Below are 21,234 nucleotides of genomic sequence, written 5' to 3' on the forward strand. Positions count from 1 at the left end.
AAATTACAGAGAATATTACGTAATATAAGTAACTACCCTCGAAAATCTCTTAAAAGTTAACTGAAGAATTTTCACACCTGTTACCCAGAAAAAAATGAGCCATTCTACAAAAGAAGGAGAAGGACCACGAATGTTTTGTAACGTTCGTTCGGTTCCCTCCGTTCTAGTAGAAGCCAGCACCAATAGGAGCAGGAAAAATCCAAAAGAGGCACTGAAAATATTAATTAATTGTTAAAAATGAACGATTTTTTAAGAGATGAAATTATAGTAACAAACCTGTGGTAAATAAACTTCATAAATGGTGATCGGATAACCTTTCCCAGTTTCGAACGTGGGAAGATGAGGTAGTAAAGCGCTATGACAGGCATACAAGCAATCAACCCACAACATAACAAGATTTTCATCACGCAGTTCCTACGTCTCCACACCGGTAGACCTTCGTACCAAATCGACGTTAGTAGTTGTTGGCAATTGGGATGAGCTACAAACTATACGGAAAAAAGGACAAAAGAAACTGTTCTTACATTTAAAATCTTTTTTGACAAATTACAATATATTTTTTGATCATTTTTGAGACGAATTGACTAACATTTCTGTAAAAAATGTGAGACAAATTATAATTCTAATAAGATCTAAAGCATTCTTTCAAATTATTATGGGAAATCTTGTTAAAATTCCGGGTGTCTTGCAGTTAATCTATCAGAAATATTACGAAAATAAATTTGATTTTTCTCTTACTTTCTCCAATCGTAAACAATGACAAGAAGCGAAATCATATATTTTTAGATAAAATGAATTTATATAATTTTTGCAAATATAAATTATATAAATATTTAAGTTACAGCTTCTTTTTTTTTCTTTTCTTACTTCATGAAATTCGGCATTTGAAATTGAAAGCGTACAATGACTAGAGACAAAAGGATGTCTATAAATTTTCTTTGGAATTTACAGGAACTTGGTAGCAGCTTCATTTTTATCGCTGGTAATTCTATACTTTACGAGATGTAAGTACGAGCTATAATTCATTTGATATTCCATATTACTTGATTCATAAAATATTTATTCTTTCTTCAGACATATGTTCTAGAAAAATGTGCAACAGTAATCGGTAATTCTCTTTATTTATCTGGTTTTTTTATATACTTTGAGAAATAATTCGATTTATAAGTCATTCTGTTTTTTTTTATAATTAAATTTTTGTTTAAAATTCAATAAAATTACGTGTGTCATAATTCTTTCACATAGAAAAAAAATCAAAGTACTTTTATAATTAAAGAAGTTTATATTAAAAATATTTCGTTATGAAATTTGTATGGAGCGAAGCAATGATTATTTTCTCATCATATATTAAAACGTTGGAAACAGATTTGATTGCAATTTCATTGTCTTAATTTTCATATTTTTGTATCATTAACAGCAGCGGTTTATCGTTTACTCCATTTTTAAGTCATTAGAGTAAGACTAAAATTATAAAATAAGATACCGACTTTTGTAATTTCGCATTTCTATATCAGTCATTGAAGTCTGCAAAGTCATTTTCAAAGAAAATTAGGAGGAAGCGGTTAAAAAAATTTGTCGGTTATCCTTTTTCGCAGAACGGTTTATAACACATTTAGCAATTGATTTTTTTTTCTTTGCTCTGTTTCAAAGTTTATGTTTTTAAATGTAAGACATCACGTATATCGTCAACAATATTGGAAAATCTGGAACAATGTCTGACACTGAGCCAATTTTGCACAAAACACAGTAACAAGGACATCGCAATAAACATTCGTTATTGCAGATTTTTTTTTTATTGTATTTTGTCAACTCGTCGTTCTGGCGACAGTTTTTTGTTTCCTTATATTTCTCTTAGTTGTAGGTCATTAGTTGGTGGTCCTTTTCTTCTCTCCTTATATATATATATATATATATTTCCTCTGTGTGATTTCTAAATGTGATTAATTACTCTTGATGGCTTTTGCAAAGTTCATATACAAGTTCTACGATTTTGCTAATTATGTATAGCGATCGAATAAAGAAAGCAATAAAAAATGTAATTTAACGACAATTTTTTTTTTAAGTTTAATAAGGACTATTGTTTTGGCTCGGTTGTCACCAGCGATGAGATATTGCGCTGTTTCTCTTTAATATCGTTTGAGTACGAAATGTTATATGATGGTATGATTGCTGTGACAACGGAAATAAGATCATCCCTTTACTTGTCATTCTCGTTGTGTCAAGTGCAAGATGCTATTTTGAACATCTGGTAAAAATATTCTCATTTGCTACTCGAGTTTTAATTGTATTTTTATAAAAATGGAACTTAATTTTGATTTCCCCCGCATTACGCTAAGCTAATTTTATATGTATTTTGATAAAGTGTAACGCATTACCTAATATTTGGAAAGTTTTAATTATCAGACAGATTATAAAAGAAATTTAATTAATGAGTTATTGATAAATAGATTATAAAAATTAAAAGTTAATTTATAAAATAAGAATATAAATGCGGTTAAAGTGCCAAAAATAATAATAATGGATGTTCTCATCATTCTTTATGGAATTCTGGTTTTGAAAACTTGAAATTAATTCTATAGATAATATAAATTGTTGAAGCAGTATATTTAAAGTTTTCTGTTAAATAATTAGAAAAAGTTGTCAAGAATTTGGATTCGAGCGACCAACTTCCACTGCCAGTTGATCAAATGCCAATTCTTGGTTCAACGAAATAGTATTAGTTACAGCTTTTATTACTATTGCATTACCTGTTTCTGTTCGTATTTAAGGGCAAGCTTTAATCTCGATAGGGTAAGTTTCTCTGGATCTTCTTCATTTTCGTCCTCTGAGTCCGAATCGGTTTTCTTGTTAAGCACAGCGATAACTTCTTCGGTACTTCTACAAAGATCTAACAAATCGCAAGAATATTTTTTACACTGATTACTGAGTTCCAGATAAATTTCCTTAAATTCGTTCTCCCGCTGTGCCAGATGCTCCAGTTCCCAAGATAACTGAAAGAATATTTTGCAAATATTGTGTTATTATATTGCTAAATCGATATAATTAATTTTAAAAATGAAAAATTGTAGCATTCCATCCATAGAAATATTAAAATGTATAAATAATTAAACTACGCGACTCTATCGGAAAATGTTTATTGCATTAAACGTCTTAATTCCACATAAAAAAAGAACGGAAAATTCTAATGCTTTCTGCTTAAATGAAATTTTATTTTCTTTTTATTTTGTATATAAAATACGAAAATTTTGCTTTAAACAAAGTTATAAAATATGCGCATTTTAGCGATGATGAATTATATGCAATTAAACTAGCGTGACAATTAAATCTAACTGCCGTGTGTTTATTGAATAATAATCCAAAATTATTCGCAGAAGAATAATTAATATCATCATCATCATAAAAAACACTAATTTGTTTACATAACGTTTCGGTTTTTTACGTTAGAAAACAGTGCTTCGTGGGGCCCAGGAGTATTTGAATTAGGGAGCCACGTGTACATTTTTCTTCGGATAACTTATTTTGGGGGAAATATTTTCTTACAAAAGATTTGGTTGGGGTCCCCACCCCACCATCGGGGGCCCCAACCAAATTGCTCTTTTTTTCCCACAGGATAACGCGCCACTATTAGAAAAACAAGAATACTAAATTATAAATATGTTAAACTAAGTTTTCTCGATAACCATTTGTGTAATTTAGGATTTATATTTAATCTAGATAAATATCTTTTCGACCGGTAGTGCTTGATTTACAAATTAAAAGCAGTTTAGTATATTGATCATCATCATTAAGGACTGGTTCCAGTAACTAGACCGAAATGGATTATAACATGGATGGTTAAGCTCAAACTAACTTCTACAGTAATAATTGAAGTAAGTGTTAAGGAGTAAAGTGGGTCAGTTTAAATAACTAAATCAAGTGGCTGAGATTCTCCGAATGTTAATTTATTTATTTATTTATTTTTTTTTTGTTAAATCGATTTGTTTATGTTCTAGATTTTATTTCGCTTTTTCTGTAATCATTCAAAAATTAAAATTTCCAAATTTTTGTATTATTCTTATTTAATAAAAATGATTTTAATATTAAAAGCAATTAGTTTTCATGTATCAAAATAACTAATAAAATCGAACACTAATCTATAATTCTGTATTAAAGGTTAATATATTTACGTATAAACTGATTTTATTATATTTACATCTAGTAAAATAAATTTAATTTAATTTTTTTTTTTAAATTAAGAAAAATTGAACGTGGAATTTAATAAATGAATAATAGTTAAATTTTCTCGTAAATTATTTTTATAATGAATGCATAACTAAAATCAATTGTTTCAGAATTAATTGAAGTAATATATGGGACAAGAGAATTTAGCAATGTCCATTAAATACACTTGGCATTAACCTGATGGACATGTACTTGGTTCCACTTGAAAAGAAAAGAATGTGTTTAGGTCTTGTCTTTACGTTTGTTTCCTTTCTTTGGGTTTATTTAGGAAATTTATTTATTAGGTTATTTCTTGTTAAAAATTTTAAAATAGATTTAGTAAATCGTGTGATAAATATTTTCTATGCCTAAATTAAAACCTAAAAATTATTTTTATTAACTAACTATTAATTAATTGCTCACGTCCATCTATATTCCTTTTAAATCGGAGTTGTGGATAATGAGAATCATATTTTTTCTCTAAACACTTTGATGTAAACAATTTTTATTCCATTTATTTTTTTTTTTAATTAGAAAATAAATATAAAATATTAAAAGAATTTTATTAAAAAAAGTTAAATGAATAGCGTGCTCTTCGGTGTAGTTTATATATATACAGTAATTATTAAACTATTAATTAATACTAATTAAATGATTAAATTTTTTAAATGTGGATAAAATAATTTAAAATAAGCATCAGATAGCTTACCCTAAAAGCTGTAAGGATTGGATCTTCGCTAGTGAGGGACATCCAGGCGGGGCTAGCCAATGCTCGATAAGTATGAATTCGTCTTAGAGAATAACGCAAACTATCCGTATGCATGCCTTCTTGACATTTCTGACATCCACAAGACAGGGGATGGGGATTATCTATGGTGGCCCCACGTGACAGGAGAAGCTGAAGAATTTCGAATTGGTTACAATGAGCAGCCAATATAACAGGAGATATGTCAGGACAATAATCGGAACTCTCTTCCCCTGGTTGTCTGGTTTTCGCCCAATCGTTTGCCAACATTTCACTCGTGATACTCGGATGATTAATAAGCATCTCTACAATCTTATAAACACCCTCACGAATAGCATACAGGAGGGCGTCTCCTATCTTCACGTTCTCCTGTTGCAACAACAGTTCAACAATTTCAACATTTTCGTTGTCGACTGCTATTTGAATAGCACTACGACCCAAAATGTTAGTGCAATTCACATTCACCGGATTCGGTGGTTGAAGGCACCTGATCATCGTGTGTTTGTCTCCCCTTTCAGCTGCTTCTAAGAATGTTCTCTCTTTAGGATCCATGGATGGTCCGTCCTTTAAGGGCTCTAGTGGGATGGGTATGCGATAGCGATTACTACTTGTCAGAAATCTCGGATCTTGTTTAACCATGTTTGCGATTTGGGTTTCGACATTTAACGCGGAGGACATCATTGTAGAGGTTTTGTCCGGCTCGAGTCAATATGGAGTGTGAATTGGATAGTCGTAGTGAATCTTAGTTTATCTGAAAAGATTTAAAAAATTGAACAAACCTCATTATATAAATATTTTGCTATTTTACGTCGGAAATTAAGAAAACAATCTTAAAGATGAAATCTGTTCAATTAAACTTCTAATATTCTACTTTTCTTTTATTTAACTTTCATCAGTTTTACATTTGTTTAATGAAATTAAACTAGTTGATTTATTTTTTAAAAACGAATTAATTAATTTTCCTTCAAACTAAGCAATTTTCCTGTCCAATAAACGTTTTCCGCCGCAGTTCGTTTCCAACGATATTTAGTCAAATTCATTTCTTTTATTCGGTTATTGAGTTAATTAAATGGATTAAATTGATTTGCATTAAATTATATCTAGAAAATTCTAAAAAAATATTTGCAATTTATCAATGAAAGTTTTTTTTAAAGAATTGTAATTAACTACAACAGTATAGTTCTTCAACTTAAAATTTCTAAATAATAAATAATATATACAGCATGTGTGATTCATTTATTAGATTGATATTTAGATCTTTATTAATTATGTAATTCTTACAATATAAAAGGAAAATAATTAAAAATTTCTAGAAACAACTAATGACGTTTTATAATATTTATTTACAATTTAATATAAAATGTGTTATGTTTAATTAAAGACTTTTTAGGAAAAAAAAACAAAAAAGCTAAATTGAAAGAGAAAACGATTCTTTTAATTATGTACATATTAAGTTCCTGTTTTCCATGTGAAATATAGTATGTATGTTCCGATTCAGTAGAGAGGATTTTCACTTTAGGAAATTTAAATTAGATGCAGATTGACGTGTTTAGTTGTTGCAATTATATAAATTCCTTTCTAATTCTTTCTGTTGAAATTTCTCTCTTTACGTCGCAGAATAGGAAAAAATTTATCTCATTTTTTAAAAAAAGTATGTAAAAATGTGCATTATAAAAAAAATCAAGGCGACGTACAGTACGTAATTAGAAATTCGTATGTTTAGTTTTGGTTATTTGTAAAGAAATTTTCTTTTCGGATAAACAGAACCGAAAAATCGAATGGAAAAAATATATTAAAAAATAGGACACTGAAGGACAACCGAGTCGAAACTGAAAAATTGAGAAAAGGTAAAAATAAAAAATGGAAAAGATACAGCCGCACTGATTAGATTACAGTAAATGGTAGAAAGAAATACGAAAGTTGCAGAATGGAACATTGAACACTAAATGGTTGTTGTCAGAAACGACGATAGCTCGAAAATATTGGATATAATGACACAGAAATAAAATGAAGAAGAAAGAAAACAATTCTTATGTACTCATAAAATGATGCCTTTCGTAATCTAATTTTTCTACTCGCCATCGTTAAATCTGTTGAAACTTTTCCGAATTAATCCAATACTATTTATATAAATTCTGAAAAAAAGTCTTTCGTACTCACATTATGTAATTAGAACTAAATTGAAAATTAACACCGTAGAAAATTTAATAGATAGGCCTATGTACAGTACATTTATAAAGTTGGATATTTAGGACACGGAGCATAAGGAACTTCTAAATGGATTTATATTTGGGGCAGAAGAGAATGACCTTTTTATAATTTTATTCGATCGATTCAAGTATAAGATAGAAATAAAAACTTTAAAAAATTATATTGTTATACAGGAAGTATGTTGAACTGTTTGTTGGCATAAGAAATGACAGTTATTACAAGCGACCCATTTGAACGAGTTTTATAAAATTGAAAACTTTTACTTTAATTTTTATTCCCACGTAATTTTTTAAAAAAATATTTTACTGAAGACTGCAGTTATTCTCGTTCTATTTATATCTCTATCTCTTTTCACATCATTTTTTCGACACGACACTTCAAAATAACGAAGAAAGAAGCGCGTATTTAGGTGTTAACTCTTTAAGGAAGGTGAACTTTTATGTAATTTATAAAAATTTTATTGGAAGAAAGTCCAAATTTTTATTGATTTTTCTTTTAAGCGAGAAAATTTCAATTATTTATTCCATTTGAAAACCTATAATAAGTTAGTTTTAAATTTGCGAATCAATTTTTTTCAGATCCAAGAAAAGATGATAAATTTATTCTTTTATAATGGCATATTTAGAATACGAATATTTACTCTTAAATATCTAACACAATTAACGTAAATGTGAAGGAACTCTCATTAGCATTTCAATGAATGCTTTTTATTTATAAAGAAAAATAAATAATCATATAATGATTTCTAGTTTTTTTTTATTTTACATTAAAATTACTTTAAAATTGCGTATTTAACTGGGAAAATTAAGTAAATTCTACAATAAAATTTCTTGTTTTTCCTTGCGTTTCTGAATATATACATTATATCTTTTTTTTTTTTCTTTTACATAAACAATAGAGAAAGTTGTTTGGTTTAAAGCAAAATTTTATTTGCTTTAAAGAAAACAGCAATCAATTCTTAATTGCTTTTAGCAATTGTGCACTTACCTTCAGTTGACTTTTAAAGGCTAAACATTTCAGTCATAGTATACTTTCACGAATTGTCTTCATGGAAATTAACATAAAGAATGTTGGTGCGGCAGTTTCGGTTCACAATCCAATTTTGTGTGCTTTGTCAGCTGTTAAAGCAGCAACGATACTGTCAAGACTATAAAATTAGATTAGCTCGACAGACAAAGCCAAAACCTTACATGTGAACTTCGCTAACATCTACAGTAACAATAGAAGACGTTTTCTAAATTCCAAATTTATATTAAATATAATCGCATAAATTAGAAAAGTGATTATTTTTGCAACGTAATTAATTTATAATATATATATATATATATATATTATATATATTTCTTCAATTTTCGTTTCCCTTCTTTCTATTCATATATCTAGGAAAGAAAATTAACTCAGGACAAACATGCTATATTTTATTTTTTTTTTTTTTTTAAAAAAAAAGAAAAGAGTAAAACTTTATGAAATAATTGCTTTTAAAGTAAATGTGTTTTCTATGTTACACGTCAAAAGATCTCTTAAGTATTATGCAGAAGAAAACGTTTGCTAAAAATGATTTTAGTGCCGAGTGAAGTAAAATCTAGATTGAAAAATGTTACGATACGGTTGATGAAATTTCGTATTTCTCAAAATATGAAATTTTAAATTAAATTACCATATTTGATTGGTGTAAAGTTTTTTTATGTTACGCTTAAAATTATTTTGCATAATAAACTACAGTAGTTTCGATTACTAGTGAAAGAATTTCATTCTTTTATCGCTCGTTATAATTCCAACAATTCAATTACAAAATTGATTATTATATACATCGAATTTAATTCTAATTATTTATTTTACATTTGTTTTACCGGTAATTACTATTAACATTAATTTCGTTTTGAATTTTTGCCTCATATCTATTGTGCTAATAAAACATAAAGAATAAGACGAATATATATATTTAAAATCTGATCGTCTTAGCTGAAGTAACTCTAATTTACAAAATCTATTAAAATAACTGTGAAAGTAATGGATATTTGAAATTTTCTTGATTTTTCAATTACAAATCTTCGATTTCTTAGCGTAACAAGGCGTCAAATTACAATTTAAACCGAATTAGTTAGTGAAACGAAATTAGAAAATATTATCGAAATTTTTCTTCCTTCAAATTAATTTTATTATATAAATCGCACTTGATATGTATTATATTTGAAAAGATTTTTAATAATATAAAATATTTATATAAAATAAACAAAACAGTAGCAAAACTAATGAAGGAAGTAATAAATAAATTATTGCCAACAGGTTGCTTTAGTAATGCCATTTTTCACCAATATCCTGTCAGAACTAATTACTATGTTTGTACCAAATTGTGGCTATTCCTGTGTAAAATCAATAAAACAATCTACCAAATTTCATAATATTAGACTTATAAATATACGAGGTAACACAAAAATCAGTTAAATGTTATTAAGACTAAGACTAGTTATCTTAATTAAATACTTTATCATTTAAAAACGTTACAAAATCATATAAAAAATGGCACCCTTCTTTTGTTCGATACACAAATTATAACGCTTTAACAAATTAAATTATAATTGTTTTTTTTTAATCTTTTATTAGTGAACGATTCCTACAGTTAATATTAACAATTTGCTCAAATCATCGTTTACGTTTAGAGAAATTGTTTTATATCAAAAAATGCAACACTATGCAAATGTCAAACGGTAAATGAATCCAAGTTACAAATTTGATTTATGATCAGTCTTATTGGAATTTCAGGAAGATAAAAACAAAATACAGTTCAATTGGTTATGTAAATTGTAGTCAACAACTTGATCTTCGATAATATTCATTCTACAGTGTAATTAAGTCAAAAGGGGTAAGAATTCATCATCACTGATCAGAAAAGACAAAACTTCATGATTAATTACCTCAGTGAGCAGTTGTTTGGAATACTGCCCATCCCGAACATGGAAAAAAAGAAAAAAAATCAGATCATTAGTTTGCATATTTTTTCTACACAATCTACTAAAGGTAATCTTTAAAGTTGGAATTTTGAAAGGATCTGTTTCGATGAATAAATATTTATAAACTCTTGCATTACTCTTTGTGTTGGGCTATGTTCAATCGATTTGACGTTTCACTTCAAGTTTTCCAGTTACAAGCTTGCTTGGCAGATGCAATTTTGTTTGCGGTTGATGGATCCCAGAAAAACCATAACATTCCATTCAGGTCTTTCTGAAACACTTCTTTCAAGCAATATACAGTGACTGATGGATACCTTCTTACGTGTTATTTATGTTTCTCGCACTAAAATCCATCTCGAAAAAAAGAACTTACTTGATTTTTCAGTTTTAAAATGGAAGCAAGATCTCTTTTTGCGCGATGAAATATTAATGAAATCGAAAATTATTTTTCTTCTCCATTTCGACTGGTTCTTGTAAATAGATGCAGAAATATGAAGATTTCACTATTAACATAAATATCGTTGCGGATTGTATTGATCAATAAATACTTATAAATTATTTATCGCGTATTATAATAGGAATATGTTAAATTTTATTGATATATTGAGAAATTAGTAATATTTTAAACGAATTTTTTTTAAAATGCTTCTCGTCTTTCAATATTTAAAAAAATGTCATTAATAAATATTAATTAATCCTGTATGTAATTATTAATTATTTTCAAGTTTAAATTTTCTTAAAAGAATTAAGACGTTAGCTTAATATAATGTACTCGAATGTACAGCATTTATTATGCGAACAAAGGATGAGTTAGCATTATTTATCATTAATGTTTGCAACTCTCGATTATCCGTGTTTTCCGTGCACGTCCGTACACTAATTAGAACGGATAATCGGGAGTTCGGCGTATTTTATTATAAGCATTTTTGCTAGTAGAGTTTTAAATAGCAGCTTAAGTATCCTATTAAATAAATAAATCTATTTAATTTTAATTCTTTACAACCCACAAACACTAAAAAAGCTAACTTTAATTATAATTTTAAATGGTTAATACTTTTAAAAAAACACATTAAATGGATGAAATACTATAAAACTTAAACTAAGTATTGATATTTATTGCTAAACTGATACAGCGCGATATTATTACAATATTGATTTTTATAACAAGCCAACAATTACTAAAGATCATTCTTGATAAACAGCTATTAGCTATATTAATCCATTTGTTTATAATTACAACTAATATTGTTATATTCATAGATCGTATGTATAGTTTATGTTTGTGTTTATAAGCTTACATACATATATTTTACTTACCATAGACGAGCAGTTAAATTACCGTATTAAAGGTATAAATTATATTCATCTATTATATAGAACACTTGAAATTTAATTTATTTTTTAAATTTACATCTTCGTGCTCATAAAATATGATATTTAATAGAGCAACGAAAATCTATTTTTACCTCAAGTTTATATTTAAATAGATTGCATGTGTTAAAAAAGGAAATTTACTGAAAGAATGTAAACACTAGAAAAAATATATTCTAAAAAATAATATCAAAATAGCTATTATAAGTTTTTTTTTTATTCGTTTTAAAAGAATATTTGACAAAATATAAGTGATATTAAAGGTGATATAAGACTCAATGCTGTTAGAAGAAGCAGTGCATCCGAATATAAATAAATATTACTGTATAATAAATCAAAACTGTAACTCAGAATACAAATAAGTATGTATATAAAATCCTTATTTAAATAACTGTAATTTATTTTCATACATATAAGAAAAATGGCTACAAAATTTAGTACAGTGGTTCATAAATTTTCCATTGTTAATTACAAGATCTTTAAATATAGAATTTTAATATATTCGGATTCTAAATATAAAATGAGAATATATTAGATTTAATAAGAAAAGTATTACTTGGCCAACAAAGAAATTTCGAGAAGTTATTACGGCACATAATTCTCGTACATTAATTTTATATCTTTCTCTCACTTTAAATACAATTAACTATATATATATATATATATAATTTACGATAAAAAAGGGGCACTTATAACAATTTCAATTGTAATTTTATAAGAATTAAAATAAATATAACGATAATATATAGAAAAACCCTATTAATTTTCATTTATTTTGAAAAGTGTAATGGTTTTTAGGAAGAATACGTAGAGTTCTAATTTAATATTTATTCATTCCAATTTTTATTTTGGAGGAGGCGGGAAGAATGCCCTTTAGCGATGAAAATTGATTGTTATTATCTCTATTTACTATTTATATTACGCTATGATCATTTCCTTTCTTATCTCGAATCATAAAAAGAAAAAATATATATATAAATTCTTCACAAAGTTTTTGGTATATGCTCATATTTATTCATATGTTTAACCATTTTCTTTTAACAAAAACATTTTAGTAAATTATTTAAAACGCTTTAAAGATAATATATAATAATAAATAATCTAATATTAATTTTTAAAATAATTTTTATTCGCAGCATTTTTATTTGTACAAAATAACAACCTCCAGCGAGAAATTTCTATTCTTTAAAAAGGTAAAAATTGCAAATGTCTTCTAAAAGTATTGTTTTATTTTTATCAGTTTAATTTCACACGCGTAATTAATAAAGCTCTTATTATTCCGTAATTATTATCGATAGTTTCTAGAGTAGATTAATTAGTTACTAGTTAAAATTCCCTGTTTAATTATATTGCTCCTTAGCAATAAAAATGGAAAACTGTCAATTAAACACATTTCAGATTTTAAATTCGAATAACATTTTTTTAATAATTATATATATATAATTATTACAGTATATTTTATATTACAGTATATATGTATTAATTATATAGCTGTGTGTTATATTACACACATACATATATGTATTTCATTATTTACATACAGTAAGAAGATAATAATAAGTATAATTTACAAATAAATTTTTATTACAAATAATAGTTTTAAACAATTAAAAACGATAGATTTTTGTTTTATCAGGTTAAGAGCTAGTGGATAAAAATATGAAAGGAAAGAATGGAAATCGATTTTTCTTTACTTTCATAATATTTAAATCTTTTTTAAATTCAACTTTAAAATTATACATTTTTTATGTATTTTTATATTAATTTTAATCTTGGGAATAAATTTTTAAGATTATATTTCATTTTTTCTGTTTTTAATTTGGTTATTTATGATCTATATATATATATATATATATATATATATATATGTATATTTGTAATAAAAGAAACTTTATGATTAAATAAAAAGAATTTAATTAGATGAGATGGCATTAGTTTACTTATAAGTTATAAATAAATGGCGTAGTATAAATAAATAATAAATGAATAATGAATAAATAATAGAAAAGTAAAATTTCTTTATATCTTTATGTTCATATTTCGAATTTTGTTAGCAATTTTATTCACACTAAACTGATTTACAAAGCGAAGATAGACGGGCGGTCGGACGGATTGTGTCAGTCTGTAAACGATGATAAAACACAATTTGTCTTAAATAAATAATGTCTTATGGAATATAGCTTTTTCTACGCAGATTAATCTGCGAAAATAAATTGACAGGCACAAAATTCAATGTTTGTTTTATCTCAGTTCGTTGATTTTTTCGAAAACTCCTTCAAACTTTTGCCTATAGATGCCAATATACAATCTTTTGAGAGCAAAAAGATAAACTTGGTAAACATTTCTTATGTATATAGAATCGGCTTTCTGCCAGATAGCACATTTAAATTTTGGCAAACATAACTAAATAAAACAATATAGGACCTGACTTGTTTTCTCTAAAATATTCCAATAAGAAAGATTTTCTCTGATAAAAATATGTTATCGCTTATCAACCTATATATATATATCTAACTATTTGATGATAAAATATTTATGCATTTTATGAATAAATTACAATAATTTTTAAATAAAACGTATCTTAAAGTTATACACAAAGATAAACGGAAGGAATTTCCAATAAACGTATATCAGAACTTTTTTCCATAAAATCAAAAAGCATCATTAAACTAACAAACCGTAAAGTTAAATAAATATTGGAAAGATTTCCTATATTTTAAGAGACCCAAATAATATTTGTATACAAACACAAATTAGGTAACAATAATCGATTATGAAAATGGAACTAGACAACAACGATCGATCATTGCCTTAGTACCTTTGGTTATTCTATGCCACAAAGAAAAATATATTTCAAAATATTTGGGAAATAATTTTATACACAATTTTACTCATTAATAGTTAATCATTTACTGAAAGGAAAGTAATAAATTTCCTGTATAAGAAGAGAACGATTAGGTGGACAGGCATTCGATCATCTTTAACGAGATCAAACTCCAACCATAAACAAAATGAAACCAATCTTCTTTGACCTAAATCACCTATTCTCAAAAATATTTCCGCTATTTTTCGACAATAACCTAACATTCAATAAGGAAAAAATAATAATAATAGGAAGGGAAAATGTGGATGCGATGCCAAAGGAAAAAAGAAATGATGAAAATGTTAAGATAAACAGAACATTTTCCCTTCTTTGATTATATGTATGGCTTCCGTGGCCATCTTGAAGTAACAAGATTTGCTCCGGTTTGTTGTTTTTAGGCTTCCTTTTCGTTTGTAGTAAATTGTTTGGTCTGTCTAATAGCAGTTTATTTGTTTCGGTTAGTAAAAACGATATATCTTGCTAATGTTAAAATTCGAATTATATTTCTTTATTCGGTAATTGCATTATTTGATTTTGGACTTATTTTTCAAAATGGCGAATTCCATCAAGTTTACGATATAATACTAAAGTTTACTTACACTACAAATATATATTATATATATATATATATATATATATATATATATTCCAATCTAGAAAAGTAATGTAAAAACTAAATTAGATTATCATCCGAAGCATCTGGTAAAGTTTTATAAACTTTCGAAGGATTTTTCTTTCTTTTTTTTATCTCTTCGGAGAAATACACATTTCATTTAATTAAGCAAATCTATAATTGCAATTTCTTCTTGAATTTCTTATTAAAATAATGAAAAATATAGCGATTAATAGAATTTTTAATAAAAGGAACCGCAGAAACTATTAAATTATGAAAAGTTATTTGTGCATAAAATCAAAGTGTGTTTGAAAAGTGACTTTACGAACGAATGGACAAATCTGAATTTTATTACTTGAAAGAGTTACAACAGTAGTAAAACAATGATATCGTAAATTTTCTAGTTTGTCTGTTCGCTTCTTTCTTACATTTCTTACAGTGTAACTTTGTTTTAGAGAGAGAATCACTCGACAATAAAGCTAAATCAGCTAAATATTTTGAATTTTATAACAGTGAAATACATTATTCAAATTTCTTAAGCAATTTTAACGCAGGAAATTTTATATTCAAAAATACAAATTTTAGGCTCTTGAAAATATTAATTCGAAACTTTATCTATAATGTATTAAAGAGTTTTTGTTTTTTTATCCATTTATAGTATTTTTATTGCATTTTAGATGCGAAAATAGCAATTTTTGAGTTAAAATTCAGTAAAACTACTTTACGAAATATGAACCCTAAATTACATAAAAGGCATTTATAAATTTGATAGTTAATGAGAAAAATTTGACTCAATCAAACGCATGATTAATTTTGAAAATCTCTGCACATCCTTAAAGAGTTTTTAAAATAACTTATACTTAAATATTGAGATAAATTTAGTTTTAAGTATGGAAACGTTCTTAAAATGCAGTTAAATCTCACTAAGTGGAATTGCGTTAATTCGAAGTGGCGCTAAATCGAACTGTGTACCCAAGCACAATATAGTATATATGATTTTCCATATAATACTGTCTCGTTAAATCGAAATTATCGGTACTTTTAATTCTTTTAACTTGTACCTTCCACCCTATGATTTGTATCTTCATTTTCTCTTACATTCCGTGTAAATTAAGGCGATTAAGATAAACAGACATTACGGTTTCAAGCCAAACACAATACCATACCATTACAATCTTGCGTCGACATCCTTTCACTGATACAGTATGTTACAGGCGTTCTGACTTGGTCTGGGACACAAGGAATCTTCTTGACAATGCACTCAAATGATCAATAAACTGTACACAACTCAGAGAACAGATTCTTGAAAAACGGCTTGATGACGGGGTATTTACGGGCACAGAAAATTTTGAGAAAATCGAGTGTTAAACTCCTTAACTCGAAATTAACTCGAAATTGAGATTCTTTCACCCCCTTTAATCTCGATTTAACAAGGTTTCACTATATTTGGAATTATATACTATGTCCAGGATCTGTACAGCTCTGAGTTAAGGCAGTTCGACTTACTAAGTTTTTAAATACATTAATCGCTAATTTATCTAACGAAATTACTATTCATGTGTTAAACTAGTAACGAGAAGCCTTCACTTGAAGCGGGCTACAAGTGAATTTCATAGGAGTCTTGCGGGTCGTCCTGCATGCCATTTTTTTATTACGGAGTTGTAGACTTTAAGTTTGCTGAGTACCAATATACTTTAGTTTCAGATCTAGTCTGTTTATCAATACAATATTCGAGGTCTCGAACCTCTAATACTTTCTATAATTCGAGTATTTGAGGGCTTTGTCAACACCATTTGATTGTCTTGTTTTCTGTCTCGTGCCATTATGCAGCATTAATTAAATTGATATTCCTGATAAAGAACATTCAAATTAAACTTAAATAGTGAAAAGGTGAAAATAAACTACCGTTTATATTATTAGTTTGTATATCATTAGCATATATTAATATTAACCTCTAGTATACTATATACTAAAATATCAAATATATCTGTACTCTCAGAAGCCTGCAACTCAGTAAGAAAAATATATGCAGTTTCTGGAAGTCTATGAAGTTTATTCGCAGTCCACATCCAGAAAAGGTTGCTCATCACTGCTTTATATAGTAAACCTTTCTAAATTCGACACTAGTTGTTTCACAAGAATGTACTGAATTCGACATAGAGAAATGTCCTGAACATGATGAGGAAGACTATAAGCATTACATTAACTACTGTAGATAATAAAATATAAATTAAGTATTGTATCATCCTTTCTATCACACGAAAGCTTAAAAAGTATTTAAAAATGTTAAAATTTTTCCGTTTTTTCATTATGTTGCAGATACTTACCATCTTCAATTAAAAGAATTTAAATTAGAAAAGATATGTAGACTATTCGAATGTTCAAATTGAGGAGTTTTACTGTATTAAATAATACTTTTACTTCTAAAAAAGTGACATATATAACTTAGTTTTACTTTTAAAAAATAGATTATTGGGTTACAATTTGAATAAAATTGTTGTCTACTGTTGTCCATCCGTCCGACTGCCTTTCCTTAATCTCGAGAATGGAGTTATATTGATGAAATCAGAAACCAGATATGAAAACCCCAGAGGTGAGACATCCCGATTAACTATATAGATAGTTCAAATGCAAACCTGAAGTCACGTTACTTCAATTCAAAACTTCCCCTGAAAGCAGTTGATAGATGACTGGCAAGACTCGATTGCTAACAGGAAAAGTATGATGTACAGGGGCAAGATAATGGTAATTTGAAAATGGAGAGCACATATTATAAATGAAATAAATTAAAAACTACGATTAAAAATTTCAGCCCGGCATTATGAATCACAATAAAATAATTGCTCATTAATAATTATTGTATTTAATTCATTTTCTGTTTTTTTAATATACTATTTTACAAAATGAATTCTGTAAATTGAAAAAAAATTAGTATTTATTATTTCATTTTTTCTGAAAATTATAAAATTAAGAATTTAACAAAATTAATATATAAATGCACCGAATAAAATTTATTAGGAAATGTGTATTTCTTCGGCCTTCATCTATCTTTACAAATTTTATATTTTACATTATCCTATTTTAATATTTAAAGAATTTTATAATACGACTATTGACAGAGTTTTAGCTCATATTGTATCATTATAAATTGTTGCATTTAAAGTCCGTAATAAAATTTTTTGTTACATTATTATTATTAAATATGTAGAAATTGTATTGAGATTTATATAAAATTAATTATAACTAAATTATATCAAAGATTTGTATTTAAAAAAAAATAAGGAAAAGTTCTCAATTTATTGTTTATAATTATCTGCCTGCAAAATTAGTCTACTTATTAGAATATTTCGTGTGTGAAACGAAAATAATTATTTTATTATTTTTATAATCAGACTATTATACACATAATAAACTTTCTAAAGTTAGTAAATTTAATTTCTTATTGTAGAAATTTCGTCGTTCTTATCGATTTCTCCTCAATTAATTCTTACTCTAAATCCCACCAATAAATTCTCATTTTACCTGCTCCGAACTGTTAACTCTTACAGATACAATACTTTGCTTCTATACTCATTATCTACTTTTTAACTTCATGCTACTTTTACTTTAATTATTTAAAAATATTAAATTAAATTAAAATTTATTACGTAATCTCAATTCGATTTAAAGTCTGTTTTATGATCGTTTTTGTCTAGTTATGATATTCTCCTTATTTGCGTTAAAAGTCATAAAAGAGAAAATAAATCTGAAGTAAAGAAAATCTGGGCATTAAAAAATGTATAAAAAAAATTTTTTTTTGAAAGGTTTGCTAAACTTCTCTTAATGTTTTCTTGTAAAATTTTATAATAGGTTTACTTAACATGACTTTTAAACGTGAAAAATTTAAAAAAAATTGATCTCTTTGATCAATTTTTCATGATAAAATGCTCTTTAATTTTGATGTATAATTATTTAAGTGTTTATTAAATATTTTAAAATTTCCACTTCTTTTATAAGCTGAAACGTTATTTGGCGTTATAAAATATTCAATTTAAGTAATAAGGGTTTATATATAAAATTATTTATTCATATAAGAGGAATATTGCATCTTAGAAAGCCATTTTTGATCAACGATCGCTTCGAAAATTAAAATAAATAATTAAAACGTTATTAGTATAAATATTGAAAAATATAAACTATACTTAAAGTATTATACTAATTAAACTACAAATAAAATAAAACTATAATAAAATAGAGAGAAAGTGAATATTTTTCGTGATTTTAATGGTGTTTCGCTTTCAAAAATGTATAGCAAATAGAAGAAATCGAATTCACATATGTACTACAGTACAATACTTTTTCTACTACTTTTTCCTAAATAATCAAATTCAACTCTACAGTATTTTTAACATTCAATATTCAGCATTCATAAGAAAAAAAATTTAGTTTACTTTATTAAGAAAATTTTGTATATTTTTAGCCATACGTTCATATTAAATGCATCTCAATAAATTTCTACTACATAATTTATGTAGTAGATATTAATAGAAGGAATCTCTTCAATACTCTTTAACTTCATATATCTTCCCTATTTGCATTCCTCTCTGACATAGCTTCATACTAAACAATCATAACATTAATTAATTACAAAGAATTTTGCTATTCAATTCTTTAATTTAAGATTAATACATAGAAAAATATTATAATTTCTCATTTGCAGTTAAATTGGTTTCTTCTAATTCCGCTTTCACTTTGAATATTAATTTATACGTCGTACATCCATTGCATTTACTTATTAATTAAAATTAAATATTAAAATAAATTAAGAAATGTTGTAGAAGGAATTTTTCACTAAAATACAACGTTTGATTTTCATATTTTCTTGTTCTGACTCAAGAAAGTTTTATTCGTGACGTTACTCATCTCTACAGGAGCGATTGAATTTATTTCATAATCCATGATTTAATTTATGGAAAATGATATGGACAGGTTTAAAATGTTTCAAACGATCACGAAAAACTAGTGGAAGCTAAGAGCTGAAAACGCATTGACAAAATTGTCTCATGAAATATATTCGATCCTCTTCGTAATGATCGAATTACGAAGATCAATCCATTAACTTATCGACTGATCTTTAAGCTTTTTTGATAACAGATGGTTAAATATACTTTATTTAATGCACTTTCAATATTGCTTTAATACTTGACAAGCTATAAACATATATAAATTATATTTTTAAGCTGGTAGTTATTCAACAAAAAAAATTTTTTTTTATTCATAAAGCTGTATTTTATATGGATTTTTGAGTCCATAAATAATTTTTCTTATATTATAGAGTAATTAATATTTTACGTATTAATTCCAAAAAATATTTTCCATAATTTTTTCCATGTAAAGTAAATTTTGAGAATTTATTCGTTTAGAAATATTTAAAATAACGTTTGTAAATCTGATATAATTATACAAGTTTCAATTCCTTACAATACTAAACAATGCGATCATATAAAATATTATATAGGTAAGAGATCAAAGTATTTTTAAATCCAATATCTATAAAGGTTTTTCAATAGATAAAAAATCAATTTATAAAATATTTCCTGGAAGATTGAAAGTATTGTTTCACATCAATTTATCTAAATGGTTGAACATTACAGTTTTTTTTCTACAAATGTATGTTTCTTTAATCCGAAAAATAGAAGAATTCAGGTAGACTATCTTACAACCTTTAGGTCAGGAACATCCTTTATTGAAGATACAGGTTACATATGCATTTCGGGCTTATTTTATCTTTAAGCCCCTCTTCAGTGTTTTCCACAATTTTTTCTTTCAAATTTGTGTCACACTCATATCACACTTCTGGGTCTTTTTTTTTTACATTATTTACTAATCCTTTAAATTGGGATTCATATCATATCATATAACATTAAAATTTTAAACAATCACTAAAAATTCCCGAAGATACATTTTTAAACAGCATTAGGGTAACGACATTGATATTTTTTCAACTCGCAATACATCGTACTTTATGGAAGATTATTTGTTGGTTATAATGATATATTATTTTCTAGAAATTGGGATGGAAACAGGGTAACTAATTTGTCCAGTGTTCTGGACAATTAATTAATATAAAGCCTATAAATAGTAAATGTTTTTCGTATTTTCTTGGTAAAATTTAGTATTTTGAACTCTTCAAACAGATTTTTATAATCACTTTCGATGTAAAATTTACAAATTATATAAAAATTGTTTAACTATTATTCTTTTTTAATTATTAGTTTACTATGATTAATGTATTAATAAG

General features: G+C 26.3%; 1 protein-coding gene across 3 annotated transcripts in view; it reads right to left on the reverse strand.

Annotated features, from left to right (window-relative positions):
* The window catches only part of LOC136975146 (transient-receptor-potential-like protein), a 106,077-nt gene that overhangs the window by 21,525 nt on the left and 63,318 nt on the right, over positions 1-21,234 (reverse strand). For 2 of the 3 annotated variants that reach the window (XM_067270171.1, XM_067270173.1), the window contains exons 2-5: positions 4,910-5,696; positions 2,748-2,990; positions 277-488; positions 78-211 (exon numbers count right to left, since the gene is read on the reverse strand). In XM_067270171.1, coding sequence (XP_067126272.1) covers positions 78-211; positions 277-488; positions 2,748-2,990; positions 4,910-5,626 — 1,306 coding nt within the window. In that variant the 5' untranslated portion in view covers positions 5,627-5,696. Of the gene's footprint in view, positions 1-77; positions 212-276; positions 489-2,747; positions 2,991-4,909; positions 5,697-8,143; positions 8,259-21,234 lie in introns of those variants that run through there. The other variant, XM_067270172.1, reaches the window with a different exon arrangement.

The sequence above is a fragment of the Centruroides vittatus genome, unplaced genomic scaffold (assembly GCF_030686945.1).
Source record: "Centruroides vittatus isolate TY-2023 unplaced genomic scaffold, ASM3068694v2 contig_364, whole genome shotgun sequence".
NCBI classification, from domain to species: domain Eukaryota; kingdom Metazoa; phylum Arthropoda; class Arachnida; order Scorpiones; family Buthidae; genus Centruroides; species Centruroides vittatus.